We start from the raw sequence: 19,746 nt of genomic DNA on the forward strand, positions 1-19,746 counted from the left end.
GAAGTCAGCCTATTCAGGAAGTAAACTGAAATTCAAATTCAATAATTTAAAAAGGGCATCTATTTTCAATGACTTCTCAATAAGTTGAAAAAGGAGAAGTTATTTATGTCAAAAGTTTTTCAATTTTTGGAAGAAAGTTCAAACCATTTCATGCATTTGACTGACTTCAATTGAAATTGACCCTAACCCTGCTTCTGAATGATTGGGTTATTTCTGCTGTCACTCACATTTGGATATGCCCACTCTGTTTCACAATTCATTGAAGGCGGGGGCTCTGAGAGGTGATAGGTTGTTGTACCATTGGGAGCTTGAGAAAAGTTACAGTGAATGGACAGGAAGCTGGCACATCTAATCAGCAGAAACACCACTGTGAGAGAAAAGAAAATCAGCTACAACTCTGAACGTTGAGTGGCTTATATGATCCTGTTCATAGAGTCTATTTTGCAATAGCATGGCCTTCACGTTTCTGGGCTTTCCTACTGTGTACATAGCTGCGAAAAGTAGCAGTGCTAAGGGTACTGCAGAACTCACTGAAAAATCAGAAGTTATTAAAAACAAACAAACATACTGAACAAAAATATAAACACAACATGTAAAGTGTTGGTCCCATGTTTCATGGGCTGAAATAAAATATCCCAGAAATTTCCCATATGCACAAAAAGCTTATTTATCTAAAATGTTGTGCACTATTTTTTTTACATCCCTGTAAGTGAGCATTTCTCCTTTGCCAAGATAATCCATCCACCTGACAGGTGTGGCATATCAAGAAGCTGATTAAACAGCATGGCCATTACACAGGTGCACCTTGTGCTGGGGACAATAAAAGGCCCCTATAAAACGTGCAGTTTTGTCACACAACACAATGCCACAGATGTCAACATTTTTGAGGGAGCGTGCAATTGGCATGCTGACTGCAGGAATTTCTAACACAGTTGTTACTAGAGAATTTAATGTTAATTTCTCTACCATAACACGTAGTTTTAGAGAATTTGGCCTACCGTGTCGGTCTGCAATGGAATGTTATGAATGACCGTCCATGTGTTAGGCCCACCGTTTGTAAAACAGGCTGTTGCATTGGGTGTGTAAGTCCTGATTCCTGTGACTAATCCATTTGGCTATTTAAGCTCTGAATATCAGCTACCCAATTTAATCAGGAGTTATGTTTGTGGTCTACAGCGTAGTATTTTCATAATGCCATCACTATAGGTGATTTCAGGAAATGTTTTCCTTATTTCTGTTGAACAAACATTTCAGTAGAAGGATACAACAGAAAATGCACATGTGAAACTTCACAACCAGACAAGTCAAAACAATTTTGCTGTCTTGCATGGCAATAAAACGTACTTTTTAATATTTTGGATCCATTTGGGTCCTACAGGGCCCTACCTGGCCCTGGCCCGGGCTCTCACCTCAGACCTGTTTCAGGTCGGATCTGGTCCACATCAGATCCAAATCGGGTAGGGTACTGATTTTATTTTTAAAATGAGCGGGTCCTGTTATGGCCGAGTGGAAAGTTTGCTGGTCCAATTCGGTTCGGGTCTCATTTTCGGGACCCAAGAAGACCTCTACAGACGTGAGCACAACTTTCTAAACTACTGGCTGGAATTATACAAATCCTTTGGAGCATCACTTTAAGGCTACTTCATTAACAATGTATTTGCAAATAAACAATGTCGGCATGTAGCTTAAACATATTGTAACGACCCTGGGTTTATAAGCGCGGAAATCGACTCTACCGCTCGAGCGTGCTTTTGGGGCACAATCGATAGCTCGCTGGACTTCGGGCTAGAATGTTGAGGGTTCGAGACCTGCTCCCTGCCTGTTTCATTACAATATGGTTAAAAAAAATGATATATCATCTCATGTCACATATCTCTATCTATGAATGCGAGTAATGTATCCAGTCCTCACCATGCACAGCGAAGATTGACACCATTTCGCCAGAATTCCTCTTTGTTCTGTAGTCATTAAAATTTATGTAAAACAGATTTCTGTTCACTGCGTTCCGCTGCGAATGAACCGCTTTCAAACGTCAACTCTCCTTTTGGGACTTTCTGCTGAGTTAACCGCGCCCCCGGCCAATCGGATAGCCATAAACTACGCTACTGTACCCGAGCCTCTATCTCATTCAGCCAATTATGTAGCTATCAGGCCACGTCTCGATTATTTTATGGTGACGGATATTATACGATATTATGTCACCACAAAGATGACATGTCACCTTCAATCAGGGTGACTATATCCGGCAGTTATACCCTCTCTCCTCACCACTTCCCCTAATCAGTCATCTCCTCCAGCCCTATTGCACAATTTTGGCATGCACACATGACATATAGCCTACAAGCATCCCTACTAGACACCAGCCAACATTCCACAATCAGGAAGTGTAGAGGAAGGGTGAAGACTATACAGTGCCTACATGCTTCCCTACACACCTGATACCTCTTCATGCAGTATGTGACTCCAGTGTAGCTATTCATTCCCCTGAGCTCTACTACTGGGAGTGGGGGATGGTTTGACCACCAACCTCAGAGGGCCTGGTCTCTCAGCTCTGAGATGGAATTTCCCTTCACATTCACACACAGGCTGTTACTATAAACTGTGTGTGTGTCTGTGTGTGTAAGAGTGTTTGTAATGAGGAGGGCAATGGGTACATTCTTCTGGAACATGGGGCCACCGTTCCTTAATATGTCCATCATTTGACTTAGTTTTGACTACTTATAAATTATTTTTTAAATGAAAGGTGGTGCCACTTCAGCCCTGTGTCCAACCTGAGGTTCATTAACAGTCTTTTCAACAATAACCCACACTGAATTGCTTTGTTTAAAATGCTACTTTGAATTTGAGTCAGTTTTATAATTTTTTTGCTTGTACATCATGTCTATTTCGTTTAGAGTACCTTATTTTAGTGTGTGTGTTACATTGCATCAGCACCATAAACAAGCTCCTGGAGAAAATAAACTGGGTTGGGTGAGAAAATGATGGCATGGCATGAGGAGCTTGTCTTGTTGGCATTCCTTAAACATTACACATGGAAATGAGGGTTGAAAATAGAGATGACCTATGTGAAATGTTTCACTGAAAATTATATACTGGTGTTGTTACAGTGAGAACAGTACAGCTTAACTCAGATAACTATTTGTAGATACCAGAGCAGATATACTGTTGACAATAGTTCTACATCAGGAGTTAGGAAGTCAAGTCAAATGCAGACGATAAGCATCTGGATGGCAGGGCTGAAATAAATAAGAGTAGCTTGTAGTCCGTGTTTCAGGATAAACATTACTCAGCTGTGATACATGAGCCAGAAGAAGTGATGAAATCCCCACCACAGGAAGTAGTATGTCTTCGTGCTGACTGGATGTTTATTTTCCAGTATTCCCCTGACCCAGATACAGGGACAGTGCTCATTACTCAACATTATGCCAAGATGCCCCCAACTTGGCCTGACGAACAAGCTTTGTCTTTTAACAACTGTGAAACAATGGAAAGAGTGGGAAATTATGCACTACTGAGGGAAGAACAAAGGCCAAGAAACAAAACACAGAAACATGAGTTAATGGTTTAATACAAGCTGTTGAACCGGGTTATAAAGCAAAGAGATCTTGATATATCACATATGATTATTAATGAAACACATTTAACAATAAAGGAAGAAAATTAAACTATTGAATTCAAACACCCTAAAGTCTATTGACACATCGGTGCGTCAATCTAAGTAACATAATTTAAAAAATCCCCATCAAATCCGCCAGTTTAATCCAGAGATACTGTATCTGTGCATCTGCGGTGGAACGTGGCCGAGCTACAGCATTGTTTGTCAGACCATGAGACATCCCAAAAATCAGTCTTCTAACGAAATCGTCTGTAGCGTCCCCCACAAGCGTCATGGGATTGTCTGAATGTAAATCCATACAAACTAAATGAAGTATGGAAGTAGTTGTGCCCCCAAAAAAGTGTTAAATATGTGTAAAAAAAAAACATAATGAACTTTCTTATATCTCCTAGATACAGGACAGACACTTCAAAACCTTATTCCCTATGATATCTTCTTACATTTATAAATGTGTTATTCAATGAATATAGTAATATTATATACTGCAATATTTCATACAGTTGAAGTCGGAAGTTTACATACACTTAGGTTGGAGTCATTAAAACTCATTTCTCAACCACTCCACAAATGTCTTGTTAAATTAACAAACTATAGTTTTGGCAAGTCGGTTAGGACATGTATTTTGTGCATGACACAAATCATTTTTCCAACAATGGTTTACAGACAGACTATTTCACTGTATCACAATTCCATTGGGTCAGAAGTTTACATACACTATGTTGACTGTGCCTTTAAACAGCTTGGAAAATTCCAGAAAATGATGTCATAGCTTTAGAAGCTTCTGATAGGCTAATTGACATCATTTGAGTCAATTGGAGGTGTACCTGTGGATGTATTTCAAGGCCTACCTTCAAACTCAGTGCCTCTTTGCTTGACATCATGGGAAAATCAAAAGAAATCAGCCAAGACCTCAAAAAAAATTGTAGACCTCCACAAGTCTGGTTCATCCATAAACACCATGGGACCACGCAGCCGTCATACCACTCAGGAAGGAGACGCGTTCCGTCTCCTAGAGATGAACGTACTTTGGTGTGAAAAGTGCAAATCAATGCCAGAACAACAGCAAAGGACCTTGTGAAGATGCTGGAGGAAACAAATACAAAAGTATCTATATCCACAGTAAAACGAGTCCTATATCGACATAACCTGAAAGGCCGCTCAGCAAGGAAGAAGCCACTGCTCCAAAACCGCCATAAAAAGCCAGACTACGGTTTGCAACTGCACATGGGGACAAAGATCATACTTTTTGGAGACATGTCCTCTGGTCTGATGAAACAAAAATAGAACTGTTTGGCCATAATGACCATAATTATGTTTGGAGGAGAAAGGGGGAGGCTTGCAAGCCGAAGAACACCATCCCAACCGTGAAGCACGGGGGTGGCAACATCATGTTGTGGGGGTGCTTTGCTGCAAGAGGGACTGGTGCACTTCACAAAATAGATGGCATCATGAAGCAGGAAAATTATGTGGATATATTGAAGCAACATCTCAAGACATCAGTCAGGAAGTTAAAACTTGGTCGCAAATGGGTCTTCCAAATGGACAATGACCCCAAGGATACTTCCAAAGTTGTGGAAAAATGGCTTAAGGACAACAAAGTCAAGGTATTGGAGTGGCCATCACAAAGCCCTGACCTCAATCCTATAGAACATTTATGGGCAGAACTGAAAAAGCGTGTGCGAGCAAGGAGGCCTACAAACCTGACTCAGTTACACCATCTCTGTCAGGAGGAATGGGCAAAAATTCACCCAACTTATTGTGGGAAGCTTGTGGAAGGCTACCCGAAACGTTTGACCCAAGTTAAACAATTTAAAGGCAATGCTACCAAATACTAATTGAGTGTATGTAAACTTCTGACACACTGGGAATGTGATGAAAGAAATAAAAGCTGAAATAAATCATTCTCTCTATTATTATTATGACATTTCACATCCTTAAAATAAAGTGGTGATCCTAACTTACCTAAAACAGGGAATTTTTACTCGGATTAAATGTCAGGAATTGTGGAAAAACTGAGTTTAAATGTATTTGGCTAAGGTGTATGTAAACTTCCAACTTCAACTGTATATACCTAGATACTGCTACAATTGATCATACTTAATATAGTGTATTTTAAGATATATTTATATAAAATACATTGAACGACTAGTATATTCTCTTCATAATAAGCATTTCCATTAAGTGAACATGGTAACATGGCACCTGACAAGCTAGGTCACATTTTGCCCAGATTGCTTAAACTTATAAAATCCTCTACAAACCTTAAGGGTCAGGGGCTAGCAAACGGGGTAATGCCAATGGATAGGAGTTGGAGAATTTGAAAGGGCATGCCAGAGTGCCAGAGGGGATGGCACGAGATAAGTTATATCTGTTGTATGTAGCATTACACCAGGAGAGAAGTTATATCTGTTGTAGAATTACACTACCAAGTACGATGAGTGACCCAGAGGAAAAGCCCTAAGGAATGTTGTGAAAGGGAACGGTGTCTGTGTACACTACTCAATGTGCAAGGGAGTGGACTATGAAATGTGAATTTCTCTCTCTCTGTGTGTGTGTGTGTGTGTGTGAGTGTGTGTGTGTGTGTGTGAGAGAGCTTCTGAGCCAAGACACTCATTAGCTTCCACAGCAAGAGATCAACACGTTCTCATAATGTAAAACGACAGCCACCTCATATTCCAAGCACATTAAAATGATTTAAAAATACCTAAAAACATTCAATTCATAATAGACTGGTGTGTGTGTGTGTGTGTGTGTGTGTGTGTGTGTGTGTGTGTGTGTGTGTGTGAGCATGTGTGTGTGTGAGCATGTGTGTGTGTGAGCATGTGTGTGGGTAAGGACAAGACGGGGAGAAGATGCTGCAGTGTAACTGGGCATAACCCCTCACTGTACACTCCCTGGTGTAGCTGTAATAAGAGTTTCCCAGCTTCCACAGTGGGTAGCTTATTCTCTTTAGTGTATGGGTTCATTTAGAGGGCTACTTCCCTCCACAGTTACACACACATATATATATATGTATGTATATATATATGTATATATATATGTATAATTCATAATAAAATATATATAAGTGATAGGCTCTATAACCATATATCACACTATAATTCAGAATATTATTATATGGAACAGCATTTCATTTCAGTAATAGTTGAGCTATTATTCAGTATATTCAATCACATATCAATGGAATGTGTCATATAGAAATATATTATTGAAATATTTAAATCATATCTAATATTAGAAACTGGGGGGGTTCAAGCCTTGAATGCTGACAGCCTTGGTATATCAGACAGTATACCATTGGTATGACAAAACATGTATTTTTACTGCTCTAACTAGTTTATAATAGCAATAAGGAACCTCTGGGGTTTGTGGTATATGGCCAATATACCATGGCTAAGGGCTGTCACCAGGTACTCTGCATTGCATCGTGCATAAGAAAATCCCTTAACCTTGGTATATTTGCCATATACCACACCCCCCCTGGCCTTATTGCTTAAATAACAACTCTACAAGTAGAGAGAAAATAATATATGAAACAGACACCCATCCCAGCAATAGCAGAGCTATGCACACCTTACTCTACAGCCAGTGTAACACTTCTTATTATTCTTCTGTGAATGGAAGTCTATGGGAACAGCTAGCATGCTGTTCCCATAGACTTCTAGTCATTGTGCTAACACTAGTTAGATTTGGCTCGCAAAACTACCTAGGACTTCCTTCATACTGGACGTAGAAAGATAAAATGGTATTCACAAGTTCATCTGACTCCCAAACTATCCCTTTAAGTGACCAGGTTTGCTGGGTGAGAACCTTTTCTCATTTGCAATGGTCAGTCAGTCACACTCTCTCTCTCTGCTTCACAGCGGAGTACCTGACTTTGGGAGCAGGGTGGCTCTGGGGCTTCTCTGTGTCAGGAGAGGGTTCTTCGTGCTCCCCTTCACCCAACGTCCAACAAACACGCACTCTAGAAAAGACAGAAATACTCCACTCAGATACATAATACAACATACTGAGTTATTGAAGATATACACATACTGTATATAAAACTTGTCTTCTCAACACACTGATAGAACATAAAAACCTTGAATACATCATCCAATCTTCTTAATTAACGTCTTCAGTCTTTCACCATCTCCTGAATGAACACTCCAACCCCGAGTTTCACAGTTCCAGTACATCCCCTCTAATGAGGATGCTTACCGGTGAATGTGGATCTTGCAAATAAGGAGAACCAGGATGATGATGATGACAGCAGCTGATATCCCAAAGGCAAGGCCAAATGTTATCCCTGATACACACCAATCACCAAAACATATATTGTGCTCTGTTGAAGAAGAGGAGAGGAAGGAGGACAGATCAGCATCAAACACACAGCCACATTTTATTTCTCTAATCTTATGCATTGTTCTTTTTACCAGTATCTTTTGGAATTTCCAATCTTGTAATGTTATTGTATGGAAGGTGTTAAACTGGTTTATTTATAATTACAGTGTTACTACAGTATCATTTAGTTTATACAGCACTGGTAGTTAACTAAGTGCTGCCATTGTAAAAGAGCCACTCAGTCCAGGCCTATCAAAGTTTATACAACGGGTGGGTCTAATCCTGAATGCTGATTGGTTAAACCGCATTCCAGCCGGTGTCTATTCCATAAATTACCACCGGCTAAATCTATGACATTAAAATACCTATTTACTCTGTTCCATCTGACTGCGCAATCCACTGTCTCTTCAGCCCAGCCAGGCAATTTATAAACTTGATCTTCACTATAAAGTGCATCTAGACATTTTCTCACATTTCTTTTAGAGTAACATTTAGTTTTCAACAGTGGAGATTTGTATAAACCTTACTGTTGGTCTCTTCGACATTTGCAACATTGTTTCAATATTCAAATTTGATCTCCAGCTGTCTATAGTAATGAACGTTTTGGGACGAGACAGACAGACAAGCAGTGTTTCTCAGCCAGTCGAAATCTTGAATCAGCTGAAATAATTTTTACGGATATACTGTATCCAGAAATGTTAATTAAAAAAAGGTAAAATGAAACGAAGTGCAGCTAGTTTGCAGTCTTTCCAGCTTCAGTTTGAAGTGATTGTGTTAGCTGTGTTGTTGGCTAGCTCCTCTGAACAACAGTGGCCTGAGGAGTGATCACATTTTCTATGCCAGGCGTAATCGTGCCGTATTAGCTCATTGTTATGGATGTATCCAAATAAAATGTCACTAGTAAACAGCTTAAACAAATGAAAAGGCAGCTACTTTGCTGTTATTCAGGCTGCACTTTTTGACGTGACTAAGTTAGTCGTACCGTAGTTGGCTAGCTAGCAAGCAAGGGATAAGAACGTTGCCAGCCAGTATGGCAATGGAACATTTAGAACGAACGACTGGGTCACGTCCATAGATACAGAACAAAAAGACTGAACGACTGGGTTGCGTCTCTGGCAACCGAACCGATAGACCAAAGGACCACTCGGCTTGGGTAGAAACCCTAGATTTGTGTCGGGACTATATGATGAAATAGTATGTAATTAGGACTTTGTCTCGGGCCTAACACCCGTGCCAATATATCCTCCAAACACCGGCTTCTCTGGCATTATCACTTAAATATGCCTGCTATTACTGTTGCCAAGCGAATCAATAAACCCTCTGAATCAAGCAGACATTAGATAACAAAGGAATGTATTCAGACAGTTACAGTATACAGTAGTAAAGTGGAAGATTACTGGAGCCATAGCAACAATACCAAGATCTCTCAAGCTACTGTGAGTCATCACCTGGTTCAATGGGTTCCTGGTCAAATGGCTTCACGCTACAGTTATCTAGAAAAGTTCAAAAGACACACTGTTCAAGTTGGTGAAAAAAGCAAGCATGCAGTTTCAGGTTATTGGTGTAATTACATAGAACACAGTAAGAACATTAGTAACTAACTTGAAATGTACACCATGGTTTCAGTGAATCATTCTTAAAAAGACAAACAGTGCATTCAGAAAGTATTCAGACCCCTTTACTTTTTCCACATTTTGTAACGTTACAGCCTTATTCTAAAATTGATTAAATTGTTTTCCCCCCTCAATCTACACACAACAACCCATAATGACAAAGCAAAAATAAGTTTAGACATTTTTGCAAATGTATATATAAAAAAAACAGAAATATCACATTTACATAAGTATTCAGACCCTTTACTCAGTACTTTGTTGAAGGACCTTTGGCAGAGATTACAGCCTCGAGTCTTCTTGGGTATGACGCTACAAGCTTGGCACACCTGTATTTGGGGAGTTTCTCCCATTCTTCTCTGCAGATCCCCTCAAGCTCTCAGGTTGGATGAGAGCATTGTTGCACAGCTATTTTCATGTCTCTGCAGATGTTAGATTGGGTTCAAGTCCGGGCTCTGGCTGGGCCACTTGAGGACATACAGAGACTTGTCCCGAAGCCGCTCCTGCTTTGTCTTGGCTGTGTGCTTAGGGTCATTGTCCTGTTGGAAGGTGAACCTTTTCCCCAGTCTGAGGTCCTGACCTCTCTGGAGCAGGTTTTCATCAAGGATCTCTCTGTACATCTTTCCCTCAATCCTGACTAGTCTCCCTGCCACTAAAAAACATCCCCCCAGCATGCAACCACCACCATGCTTCACCGTAGGGATGGTGCAAGGTTTCCTCCAGACGTGACGCTTGGCATTCTGGCTAAGGAGCTTAATCTTGGTTTCATCAGACCAGAGAATCTTGGTTTCTCATGGTCAGAGTCCTTTAGGTGCCTTTTGGCAAATTTCAAGTGGGTTGTCATGTGCCTTTTACTGAGGAGTGGCTTCCGTCTGGCCACTACCATAAAGACCTGATCGGTGGAGTGCTGCAGAGATGGTTGTTCTTCTGGAGCTCTTGTCAGAGTGACCATCAGGTTTCTTGGTCACCTTCTCCACCGATTGCGCAGTTTGGCTGGGTGGCCAGCTCTAGGAAGTGTCCAAACTTGGTTCCAAACTTTTTCAATTTAAGAATGATGGAGGCCACTGTGTTCTTGGGGACCTTCAAAGTTGCAGACATTTTTTGGTACCCTTCCACAGATCTGTGCCTTGACACAATCCTGTCTCAGAGCTCTATGGACAACAACCTTATATAGACAGGTGTGTGCCTTTCCAAATCATGTCCAATCCATTGAATTTACCACAGGTGGACTCCAATCAAGTTGTAGAAAAGTCTCATAGCAAAGGGTCTGAATACTTATGTAAATAAGGTATGTTTTTAAAATATTTTATACATTTGCACACATTTCTAAAAACCTGTTTTCGCTTTGTCATTATGGGGTATTTTGTGTAGATCGATAAGGAAAAACATTCTAGAATAAGGCTGTAACGTAAAATGTGGAAAAAGTCAAGGGGTCTGGATACTTTTCGAATGCGCCTGCCTGATCTTACAACACCTGGATATGTACTTTATGTATCAGTTAACCACATCACATATGTTTGGCAATCTGGTGCCCGTCTGCACAGTCAATGACTTGGCACGGAACCATTGGTTGATGCATGCAACGTCTGAGCAGGAGAACAAGACCCTAGGTTGAGTTCCTTTCCAGCGAGATGCGCAGGCATTGCATCAACCAATGGTTGTGCCACATCATTGACTGTGCTGTTTGGCATTAGATGGCTATATCATATAATGTGGTTAGCTGATAGGTATTTAACATATGGAGGCGTTGTAAGATCTGACATGCATCAGCAATGTAATCGGGCAGGAACACCACCTAACTCACTACCTCGGTACTCGTGATTTGACGATGAAACATGAAATCACTCACTAAGGCACTCTACTTCCCGATTTGAATTCTATAAGAGATGGAGAAAGAAGGTTAACAGAAGGCAGAGAGAGGAAAGGATCAGTCTGCTCTAAACATCCTGAACATGTCTGGTCATGTCTGCACTCTCCCTCTCCCATAAAATTGTCATGAATAAAGAATATCCAGCTGCTATGTTCTATGTGCTCATGACACTGGTAGCCAGTGTGAATTCGTGGTGAGTATTCTGGCAAAAAATGGCAACTGTGCATTACCCAACTACACAGGTGTTGCATGATGTGAGCTTGCCTTTATAAAGCACTTTAAGACCTAGTGACAGCTACAGCATGTGTATGCAAATGCAATCCATAATCATGATCTTTATTTTCATGTTGTCCCAACACAAACAGTAACCATACAGTAACAGAAGGGTTGTAGTGGAGGGTAAACATATTCTACGCACCGTTTTATTATGTGTGCATTCCTCTAAGTACTTCAGTCTGTCCATGCAGCCTATGGTGGTAATAGATTGACTGGTCTGAACCACAACACGATCTTTGTCAATCTCTTCGTCATAGGTGAGAACAGTGCCCTAAATAAAATAAAAAAACAGAAAATTGTTGCCACAGCTTAACATAACTCACTGGTCACAGACCCTGGTACAGGATAGCTACAGAAATGCACCTGATTCGACTAATCATCAAGACCTTGATTAGTTGTATCAGGTGTGTTAGTGCTGGGCTGGAACTTAAGTCTACATATCCTGTAGTTCTCCAGGACAGTGGTCTGGTGACCACTGCTGTGAAAGAATAGTGACACATCTACCAGTTGCCTCATCACCAGGTCCAACATGAAAGTAGTACTGCACAGCATGTGCTGGAGTGTCATTCAGACAATGTTGATCTCAGCTATACAGATGTAGCCTCCAAATAAGCAATCACATGGTCACTCACATTTGCATCCAACCACTGCCTTACACAGGTTGATGGCGATCCTGGCAGGGGCTCTGAGAGTTGATAGGTCGTAGTACCGTTGGCATGTACAGTGTTACAGCCAACGGTCTGGGCGCTGACACAGCTAGCCAGCCGATACACCACTGAAAGAAAGGGAACTCTGTTTTAACTTGACACAGCATGGATTGTAGAATCAGAAAGAGACTGACATTTAAAATATGTTATATTACAGGAGTGTATAACATCTGTCCACAAACACCCTACATCACTACTGTACATTTCTCTGGATAAGAGCATCTGCTAAATTACTAAAATGTAAATGATAATATACAGCATCATCTACATCATACTATTTGACACCGCTAATAGACTAAGGCACTGTTTTAAAATTGCTTTGGTACTCAATACATTTCCTTCGCCGGTGTGAGCCTCAAATAGAACTAAGAAGTGGGAAAACTGGTTTGAGCGGTTTCACAAATCAGTGAAAGGATTTGACAAGTAGGATATCCTGCTCCATTGTTTTGCAATGCCACTGCTGCATTTACACTCACGTCTCGCTCTACCTCGAGGGGATTTAGACAGATGAAGACAGACAGACAGACAGACAGATGAAGACAGACAAACATTGACAAAATACATCAAGTGAATCATCCAAATCCTCCAAACTGCGATATCAGAGCACGAGTGGACGAATTTGCCATATTCCATCAGTCCGTATTAATAATACATTTAGACAAAAATAAAACTATAAAAAACAACAATTCAACTAGGTTTAAAACATGCTCGCATAACATGATAAAACATGATCACATGATGGATTAAGGCGACTCTTTTTTCCCATAACCCTCCCAAATCTCAACATTGCAAGATTGTGGAACATGAGTAAAAAAGCCTACATAGGACGATTGGGGCGATGCACTACACATGAAATAACGCAAAACACTTTTTTTAAACAGCACACTTACTGTTGGCTTATATAACTATTACTTTAGCCTACTTGATATAGGTAAGGTTACTTACAGAACACGCAAATCAATTTCATTGACACCACCCGTATGACACAGCTAATCCAACAACCAGAGTAGTTCAACATTCGGTGCGGTCTGAGAGAGTGAACGGATTGAACTCCTTTTGTAGTTTTAGTGTTTCATACTGTAGGCGGGATTTTATGTGACACCGTTTTAATCGTAAAATCTTGAGTAAATGAATCTGCCCACTTCCCTGTTTCATCGTCACTAACATGATAGTTCATATCAGAGCCATATAAGGCTGTCTTTGTGGGCAATTGTCTACAGACACAGTGGGGTAGATAACAGGTGTTGGTAAAACACAACAGCAAACAGGCTAGACTAACAGCACTGCACAAAGCAGCAGCATCACCCATGCTAATCTAGCAATACTCAACTCTCAACACAGAGAGGGCAACCACAACAGCTCAACATAACACAAGACAATACAACATCACAGCTCTTGGGAGAACAAATGCCGTGTGTCAACACCACATGGCTGTATGTTCCAGCTCTTCTAACACTGGATGATGTAAGGTCCATTCCTTGACAGGTGTCTGGTTTCATCTTTCTGACCCAGAAAAGTACATATCTCCCACACCCTCCCAATAACCTTCGATATAGACCTAAATGTCCTTCCTATAATAAGGAATCCTTCCTATTTCCAGACTCCAGCAGATAAAACGAAAACAGAACACACTATCCAAACCACAGTAATGCACTCCCACAATGATAGTAGTACACAAACACCACAAAGCATAGATGTCATGATGAGGTGAAACCTTTTCCTCAGTCAGTTCATTGTGCAACACAAACCAAGTCCCTCAGCTCAGAGTCAGAATTCGCCCTCCTTCATACTCACACACCGGCTGTGAAATGTGGGGCAAGGTAATCTCGGCTAACCCAGAACTAAAACCAATGTGTAATTTGGTCGATCTGAGCTCACTGTGACAGGTTGAAGAGAGGACTGTAGGCTAGAGGCAAAACTGTATTTGTATCTGTTAATAGATGAAAATATTATTCCTAGCATCGGAAACAGTCAAAGCGTCAGTGGGTATCAAACCCACAGCCCTCATTACAGCAGACACACTTCCTCTCTCTCATTCTAGTAGAAGCATTTGGCTACTTCAATAGTGATCTGGCAGGAGTATTGCCTTTCTTATCAGTACCTGAGTTTCTAAAGGTGTTTGTCATGTCTGCCCATATGCCTTGTACTGGATGGAGATGCTGTATACTGTGGTATGATCTACCTTTCTGGTCTGGTAATGAATATTGAATGGCACACCCATCCCCTCCCAACAACACCTGCCTCCCAATATGGAACATTCTTCAACAGGAAGGGAGACCTTCAGCAGAAAGACTCAATCCCTTATCTATATCATCCCTGTAGCATTACTGCAGTCAGTAAACGTACAAGCAGTAAGAGTACATAATCTATGAACAGCCATAAGAGACACCACCTTTAGGTGAAGTGGTCTGTCATAGAGATTGTTAGTTGTATCTCCATGGTCTGTCAACTGTAAAAATGTAGTGAGAGAGCGAGAGATTGGGGGTGAAAGGTCACAATATCATGATACAAATTGACACCATTGACAATGTAGACACACACACACACACACACACACACACACACACACACACACACACACACACACACACACACACACACACACACACACACACACACACACACACACACACACGGTTAGTATCCGGTCTACATGACATTTTCTTGCTCTTTGGATGCATGATGTCATGAAGTTGAAACTAGTATTTAACAATGAATGTACAAAACCACACATGTCCTTTAGATATAACGTACCTGAAGCACAAAATGCAAACTCTTACAGATTAGTCAGAACAAGACTATAAGAAACCCTACTCAATCAAAAACCTCTGGACTACTGTCAGTCAGTTGATCCACAGGAGGCAATAGTCAGGAGAATGGTGAAGGCAGGAGTAGAACACAGGAGGCAGTAGTCTGGAGAATGGTGAAGGCAGGAGTAGAACACAGTAGTCAGGAGAATGGTGAAGGCAGGAGTAGAACACAGGAGGCAGTAGTCAGGAGAATGGTGAAGGCAGGAGTAGAACACAGTAGTCAGGAGAATGGTGAAGGCAGGAGTAGAACACAGTAGTCAGGAGAATGGTGAAGGCAGGAGTAGAACACAGTAGTCAGGAGAATGGTGAAGGCAGGAGTAGAACACAGGAGGCAGTAGTCAGGAGAATGGTGAAGGCAGGAGTAGAACACAGTAGTCAGGAGAATGGTGAAGGCAGGAGTAGAACACAGTAGTCAGGAGAATGGTGAAGGCAGGAGTAGAACACAGTAGTCAGGAGAATGGTGAAGGCAGGAGTAGAACACAGTAGTCAGGAGAATGGTGAAGGCAGGAGTAGAACACAGGAGGCAGTAGTCAGGAGAATGGTGAAGGCAGGAGTAGAACACAGTAGTCAGGAGAATGGTGAAGGCAGGAGTAGAACACAGTAGTCAGGAGAATGGTGAAGGCAGGAGTAGAACACAGGAGGCAGTAGTCAGGAGAATGGTGAAGGCAGGAGTAGAACACAGTAGTCAGGAGAATGGTGAAGGCAGGAGTAGAACACAGGAGGCAGTAGTCAGGAGAATGGTTAAGGCAGGAGTAGAACACAGTAGTCAGGAGAATGGTGAAGGCAGGAGTAGAACACAGTAGTCAGGAGAATGGTGAAGGCAGGAGTAGAACACAGGAGGCAGTAGTCAGGAGAATGGTGAAGGCAGGAGTAGAACACAGTAGTCAGGAGAATGGTGAAGGCAGGAGTAGAACACAGGAGGCAGTAGTCAGGAGAATGGTGAAGGCAGGAGTAGAACACAGGAGGCAGTAGTCAGGAGAATGGTGAAGGCTGGAGTAAAACACAGGAGGCAGTAGTCAGGAGAATGGTGAAGGCAGGAGTAGAACACAGGAGGCAGTAGTCAGGAGAATGGTGAAGGCAGGAGTAGAACACAGTAGTCAGGAGAATGGTGAAGGCAGGAGTAGAACACAGGAGGCAGTAGTCAGGAGAATGGTGAAGGCAGGAGTAAAACACAGGAGGCAGTAGTCAGGAGAATGGTGAAGGCAGGAGTAGAACACAGTAGTCAGGAGAATGGTGAAGGCAGGAGTAGAACACAGGAGGCAGTAGTCAGGAGAATGGTGAAGGCAGGAGTAGAACACAGTAGTCAGGAGAATGGTGAAGGCAGGAGTAGAACACAGGAGGCAGTAGTCAGGAGAATGGTGAAGGCAGGAGTAGAACACAGGAGGCAGTAGTCAGGAGAATGGTGAAGGCTGGAGTAGAACACAGGAGGCAGTAGTCAGGAGAATGGTGAAGGCAGGAGTAGAACACAGTAGTCAGGAGAATGGTGAAGGCAGGAGTAGAACACAGTAGTCAGGAGAATGGTGAAGGCAGGAGTAGAACACAGGAGGCAGTAGTCAGGAGAATGGTGAAGGCAGGAGTAGAACACAGTAGTCAGGAGAATGGTGAAGGCAGGAGTAGAACACAGGAGGCAGTAGTCAGGAGAATGGTTAAGGCAGGAGTAGAACACAGTAGTCAGGAGAATGGTGAAGGCAGGAGTAGAACACAGTAGTCAGGAGAATGGTGAAGGCAGGAGTAGAACACAGGAGGCAGTAGTCAGGAGAATGGTGAAGGCAGGAGTAGAACACAGTAGTCAGGAGAATGGTGAAGGCAGGAGTAGAACACAGGAGGCAGTAGTCAGGAGAATGGTGAAGGCAGGAGTAGAACACAGGAGGCAGTAGTCAGGAGAATGGTGAAGGCTGGAGTAAAACACAGGAGGCAGTAGTCAGGAGAATGGTGAAGGCAGGAGTAGAACACAGGAGGCAGTAGTCAGGAGAATGGTGAAGGCAGGAGTAGAACACAGTAGTCAGGAGAATGGTGAAGGCAGGAGTAGAACACAGGAGGCAGTAGTCAGGAGAATGGTGAAGGCAGGAGTAAAACACAGGAGGCAGTAGTCAGGAGAATGGTGAAGGCAGGAGTAGAACACAGTAGTCAGGAGAATGGTGAAGGCAGGAGTAGAACACAGGAGGCAGTAGTCAGGAGAATGGTGAAGGCAGGAGTAGAACACAGTAGTCAGGAGAATGGTGAAGGCAGGAGTAGAACACAGGAGGCAGTAGTCAGGAGAATGGTGAAGGCAGGAGTAGAACACAGGAGGCAGTAGTCAGGAGAATGGTGAAGGCTGGAGTAAAACACAGGAGGCAGTAGTCAGGAGAATGGTGAAGGCAGGAGTAGAACACAGGAGGCAGTAGTCAGGAGAATGGTGAAGGCAGGAGTAGAACACAGTAGTCAGGAGAATGGTGAAGGCAGGAGTAGAACACAGGAGGCAGTAGTCAGGAGAATGGTGAAGGCAGGAGTAAAACACAGGAGGCAGTAGTCAGGAGAATGGTGAAGGCAGGAGTAAAACACAGTAGTCAGGAGAATGGTGAAGGCAGGAGTAGAACACAGGAGGCAGTAGTCAGGAGAATGGTAAAGGCAGGAGTAGAACACAGTAGTCAGGAGAATGGTGAAGGCAGGAGTAGAACACAGTAGTCAGGAGAATGGTGAAGGCAGGAGTAGAACACAGTAGTCAGGAGAATGGTGAAGGCAGGAGTAAAACACAGGAGGCAGTAGTCAGGAGAATGGTGAAGGCAGGAGTAGAACACAGTAGTCAGGAGAATGGTGAAGGCAGGAGTAGAACACAGTAGTCAGTAGTCAGGAGAATGGTGAAGGCAGGAGTAGAACACAGTAGTCAGGAGAATGGTGAAGGCAGGAGTAGAACACAGGAGGCAGTAGTCAGGAGAATGGTGAAGGCAGGAGTAGAACACAGTAGTCAGGAGAATGGTGAAGGCAGGAGTAGAACACAGAAGGCAGTAGTCAGGAGAATGGTGAAGGCAGGAGTAGAACACAGTAGTCAGGACAATGGTGAAGGCAGGAGTAGAACACAGGAGGCAGTAGTCAGGAGAATGGTGAAGGCAGGAGTAGAACACAGTAGTCAGGAGAATGGTGAAGGCAGGAGTAGAACACAGGAGGCAGTAGTCAGGAGAATGGTGAAGGCAGGAGTAGAACACAGTAGTCAGGAGAATGGTGAAGGCAGGAGTAGAACACAGTAGTCAGGAGAATGGTGAAGGCAGGAGTAGAACACAGTAGTCAGGAGAATGGTGAAGGCAGGAGTAGAACACAGGAGGCAGTAGTCAGGAGAATGGTGAAGGCAGGAGTAGAACACAGTAGTCAGGAGAATGGTGAAGGCAGGAGTAGAACACAGTAGTCAGGAGAATGGTGAAGGCAGGAGTAGAACACAGTAGTCAGGAGAATGGTGAAGGCAGGAGTAGAACACAGTAGTCAGGAGAATGGTGAAGGCAGGAGTAGAACACAGTAGTCAGGAGAATGGTGAAGGCAGGAGTAGAACACAGTAGTCAGGAGAATGGTGAAGGCAGGAGTAGAACACAGTAGTCAGGAGAATGGTGAAGGCAGAAGTAAAACACAGGAGGCAGTAGTCAGGAGAATGGTGAAGGCAGGAGTAGAACACAGTAGTCAGGAGAATGGTGAAGGCAGGAGTAGAACACAGTAGTCAGGAGAATGGTGAAGGCAGGAGTAAAACACAGGAGGCAGTAGTCAGGAGAATGGTGAAGGCAGGAGTAGAACACAGGAGGCAGTAGTCAGGAGAATGGTGAAGGCAGGAGTAAAACACAGGAGGCAGTAGTCAGGAGAATGGTGAAGGCAGGAGTAAAACACAGGAGGCAGTAGTCAGGAGAATGGTGAAGGCAGGAGTAGAACACAGTAGTCAGGAGAATGGTGAAGGCAGGAGTAGAACACAGGAGGCAGTAGTCAGGAGAATGGTGAAGGCAGGAGTAGAACACAGGAGGCAGTAGTCAGGAGAATGGTGAAGGCAGGAGTAGAACACAGTAGTCAGGAGAATGGTGAAGGCAGGAGTAGAACACAGGAGGCAGTAGTCAGGAGAATGGTGAAGGCAGGAGTATGGAGTATGGTGGTTAACAAGACTTTGTCCCTGAGATCTGCTAGTATTGAGATGTGTTGCAGAGAGGTTACCAAACTAAAATAATGACTGATTACATTAGTGTGTAATTACAGCTATACCTGGGTATGAAACTGACTGAAGTGAATATCATCATCCATACTCCAACATGAATATGAGATTACTAATATCGGTAGACTGTAGTCCTCCCTACTGTTGTGACTTTCACTAACCCAGAGCAGTCCTCCCTACTGTTGTGACTTTCACTAACCCAGAGCAGTCCTCTCTACTGTTGTAACTTTCACTAACCTAGACCAGTCCTCTCTACTGTTGTAACTTTCACTAACCCAGAGCAGTCCTCCCTACTGTTGTAACTTTCACTAACCCAGAGCAGTCCTCTCTACTGTTGTAACTTTCACTAACCCAGAGCAGTCCTCTCTACTGTTG

At 42.8% G+C, this 19,746-nt stretch overlaps 1 protein-coding gene across 1 annotated transcript; it reads right to left on the bottom strand.

The window, feature by feature from the left end:
• Positions 1 to 7,308: 7,308 nt before the first annotated feature.
• LOC120048804 lies at positions 7,309 to 13,422 on the bottom strand. Its single transcript, XM_038995036.1, has 7 exons — positions 13,348 to 13,422; positions 12,328 to 12,470; positions 11,838 to 11,966; positions 11,399 to 11,426; positions 9,388 to 9,432; positions 7,817 to 7,940; positions 7,309 to 7,580 (listed from the first exon to the last, which is right to left on the bottom strand). The coding sequence occupies exons 1-7, from the start codon at positions 13,418 to 13,420 to the stop codon at positions 7,454 to 7,456; spliced, it is 669 nt and encodes a 222-aa protein (XP_038850964.1). The 5' UTR covers positions 13,421 to 13,422; the 3' UTR covers positions 7,309 to 7,453.
• Positions 13,423 to 19,746: the final 6,324 nt, after the last annotated feature.

Source organism: Salvelinus namaycush, chromosome 5 (genome assembly GCF_016432855.1).
Source record: "Salvelinus namaycush isolate Seneca chromosome 5, SaNama_1.0, whole genome shotgun sequence".
NCBI lineage: Eukaryota > Metazoa > Chordata > Actinopteri > Salmoniformes > Salmonidae > Salvelinus > Salvelinus namaycush.

Coding starts and splice junctions, on each gene's coding strand:
- LOC120048804 (XM_038995036.1), bottom strand. CDS start 13,420: ATGTTGAACTACTCTGGTTGTTGGATTAGCTGTGTCATACGGGTGGTG. Junction 11,967..12,327: donor GGCAGTGGTTGGATGCAAAT/GTGAGTGACCAT, acceptor TATTTTATTTAG/GGCACTGTTCTCACCTATGA. Junction 7,581..7,816: donor TGCAAGATCCACATTCACCG/GTAAGCATCCTC, acceptor TGTCTTTTCTAG/AGTGCGTGTTTGTTGGACGT.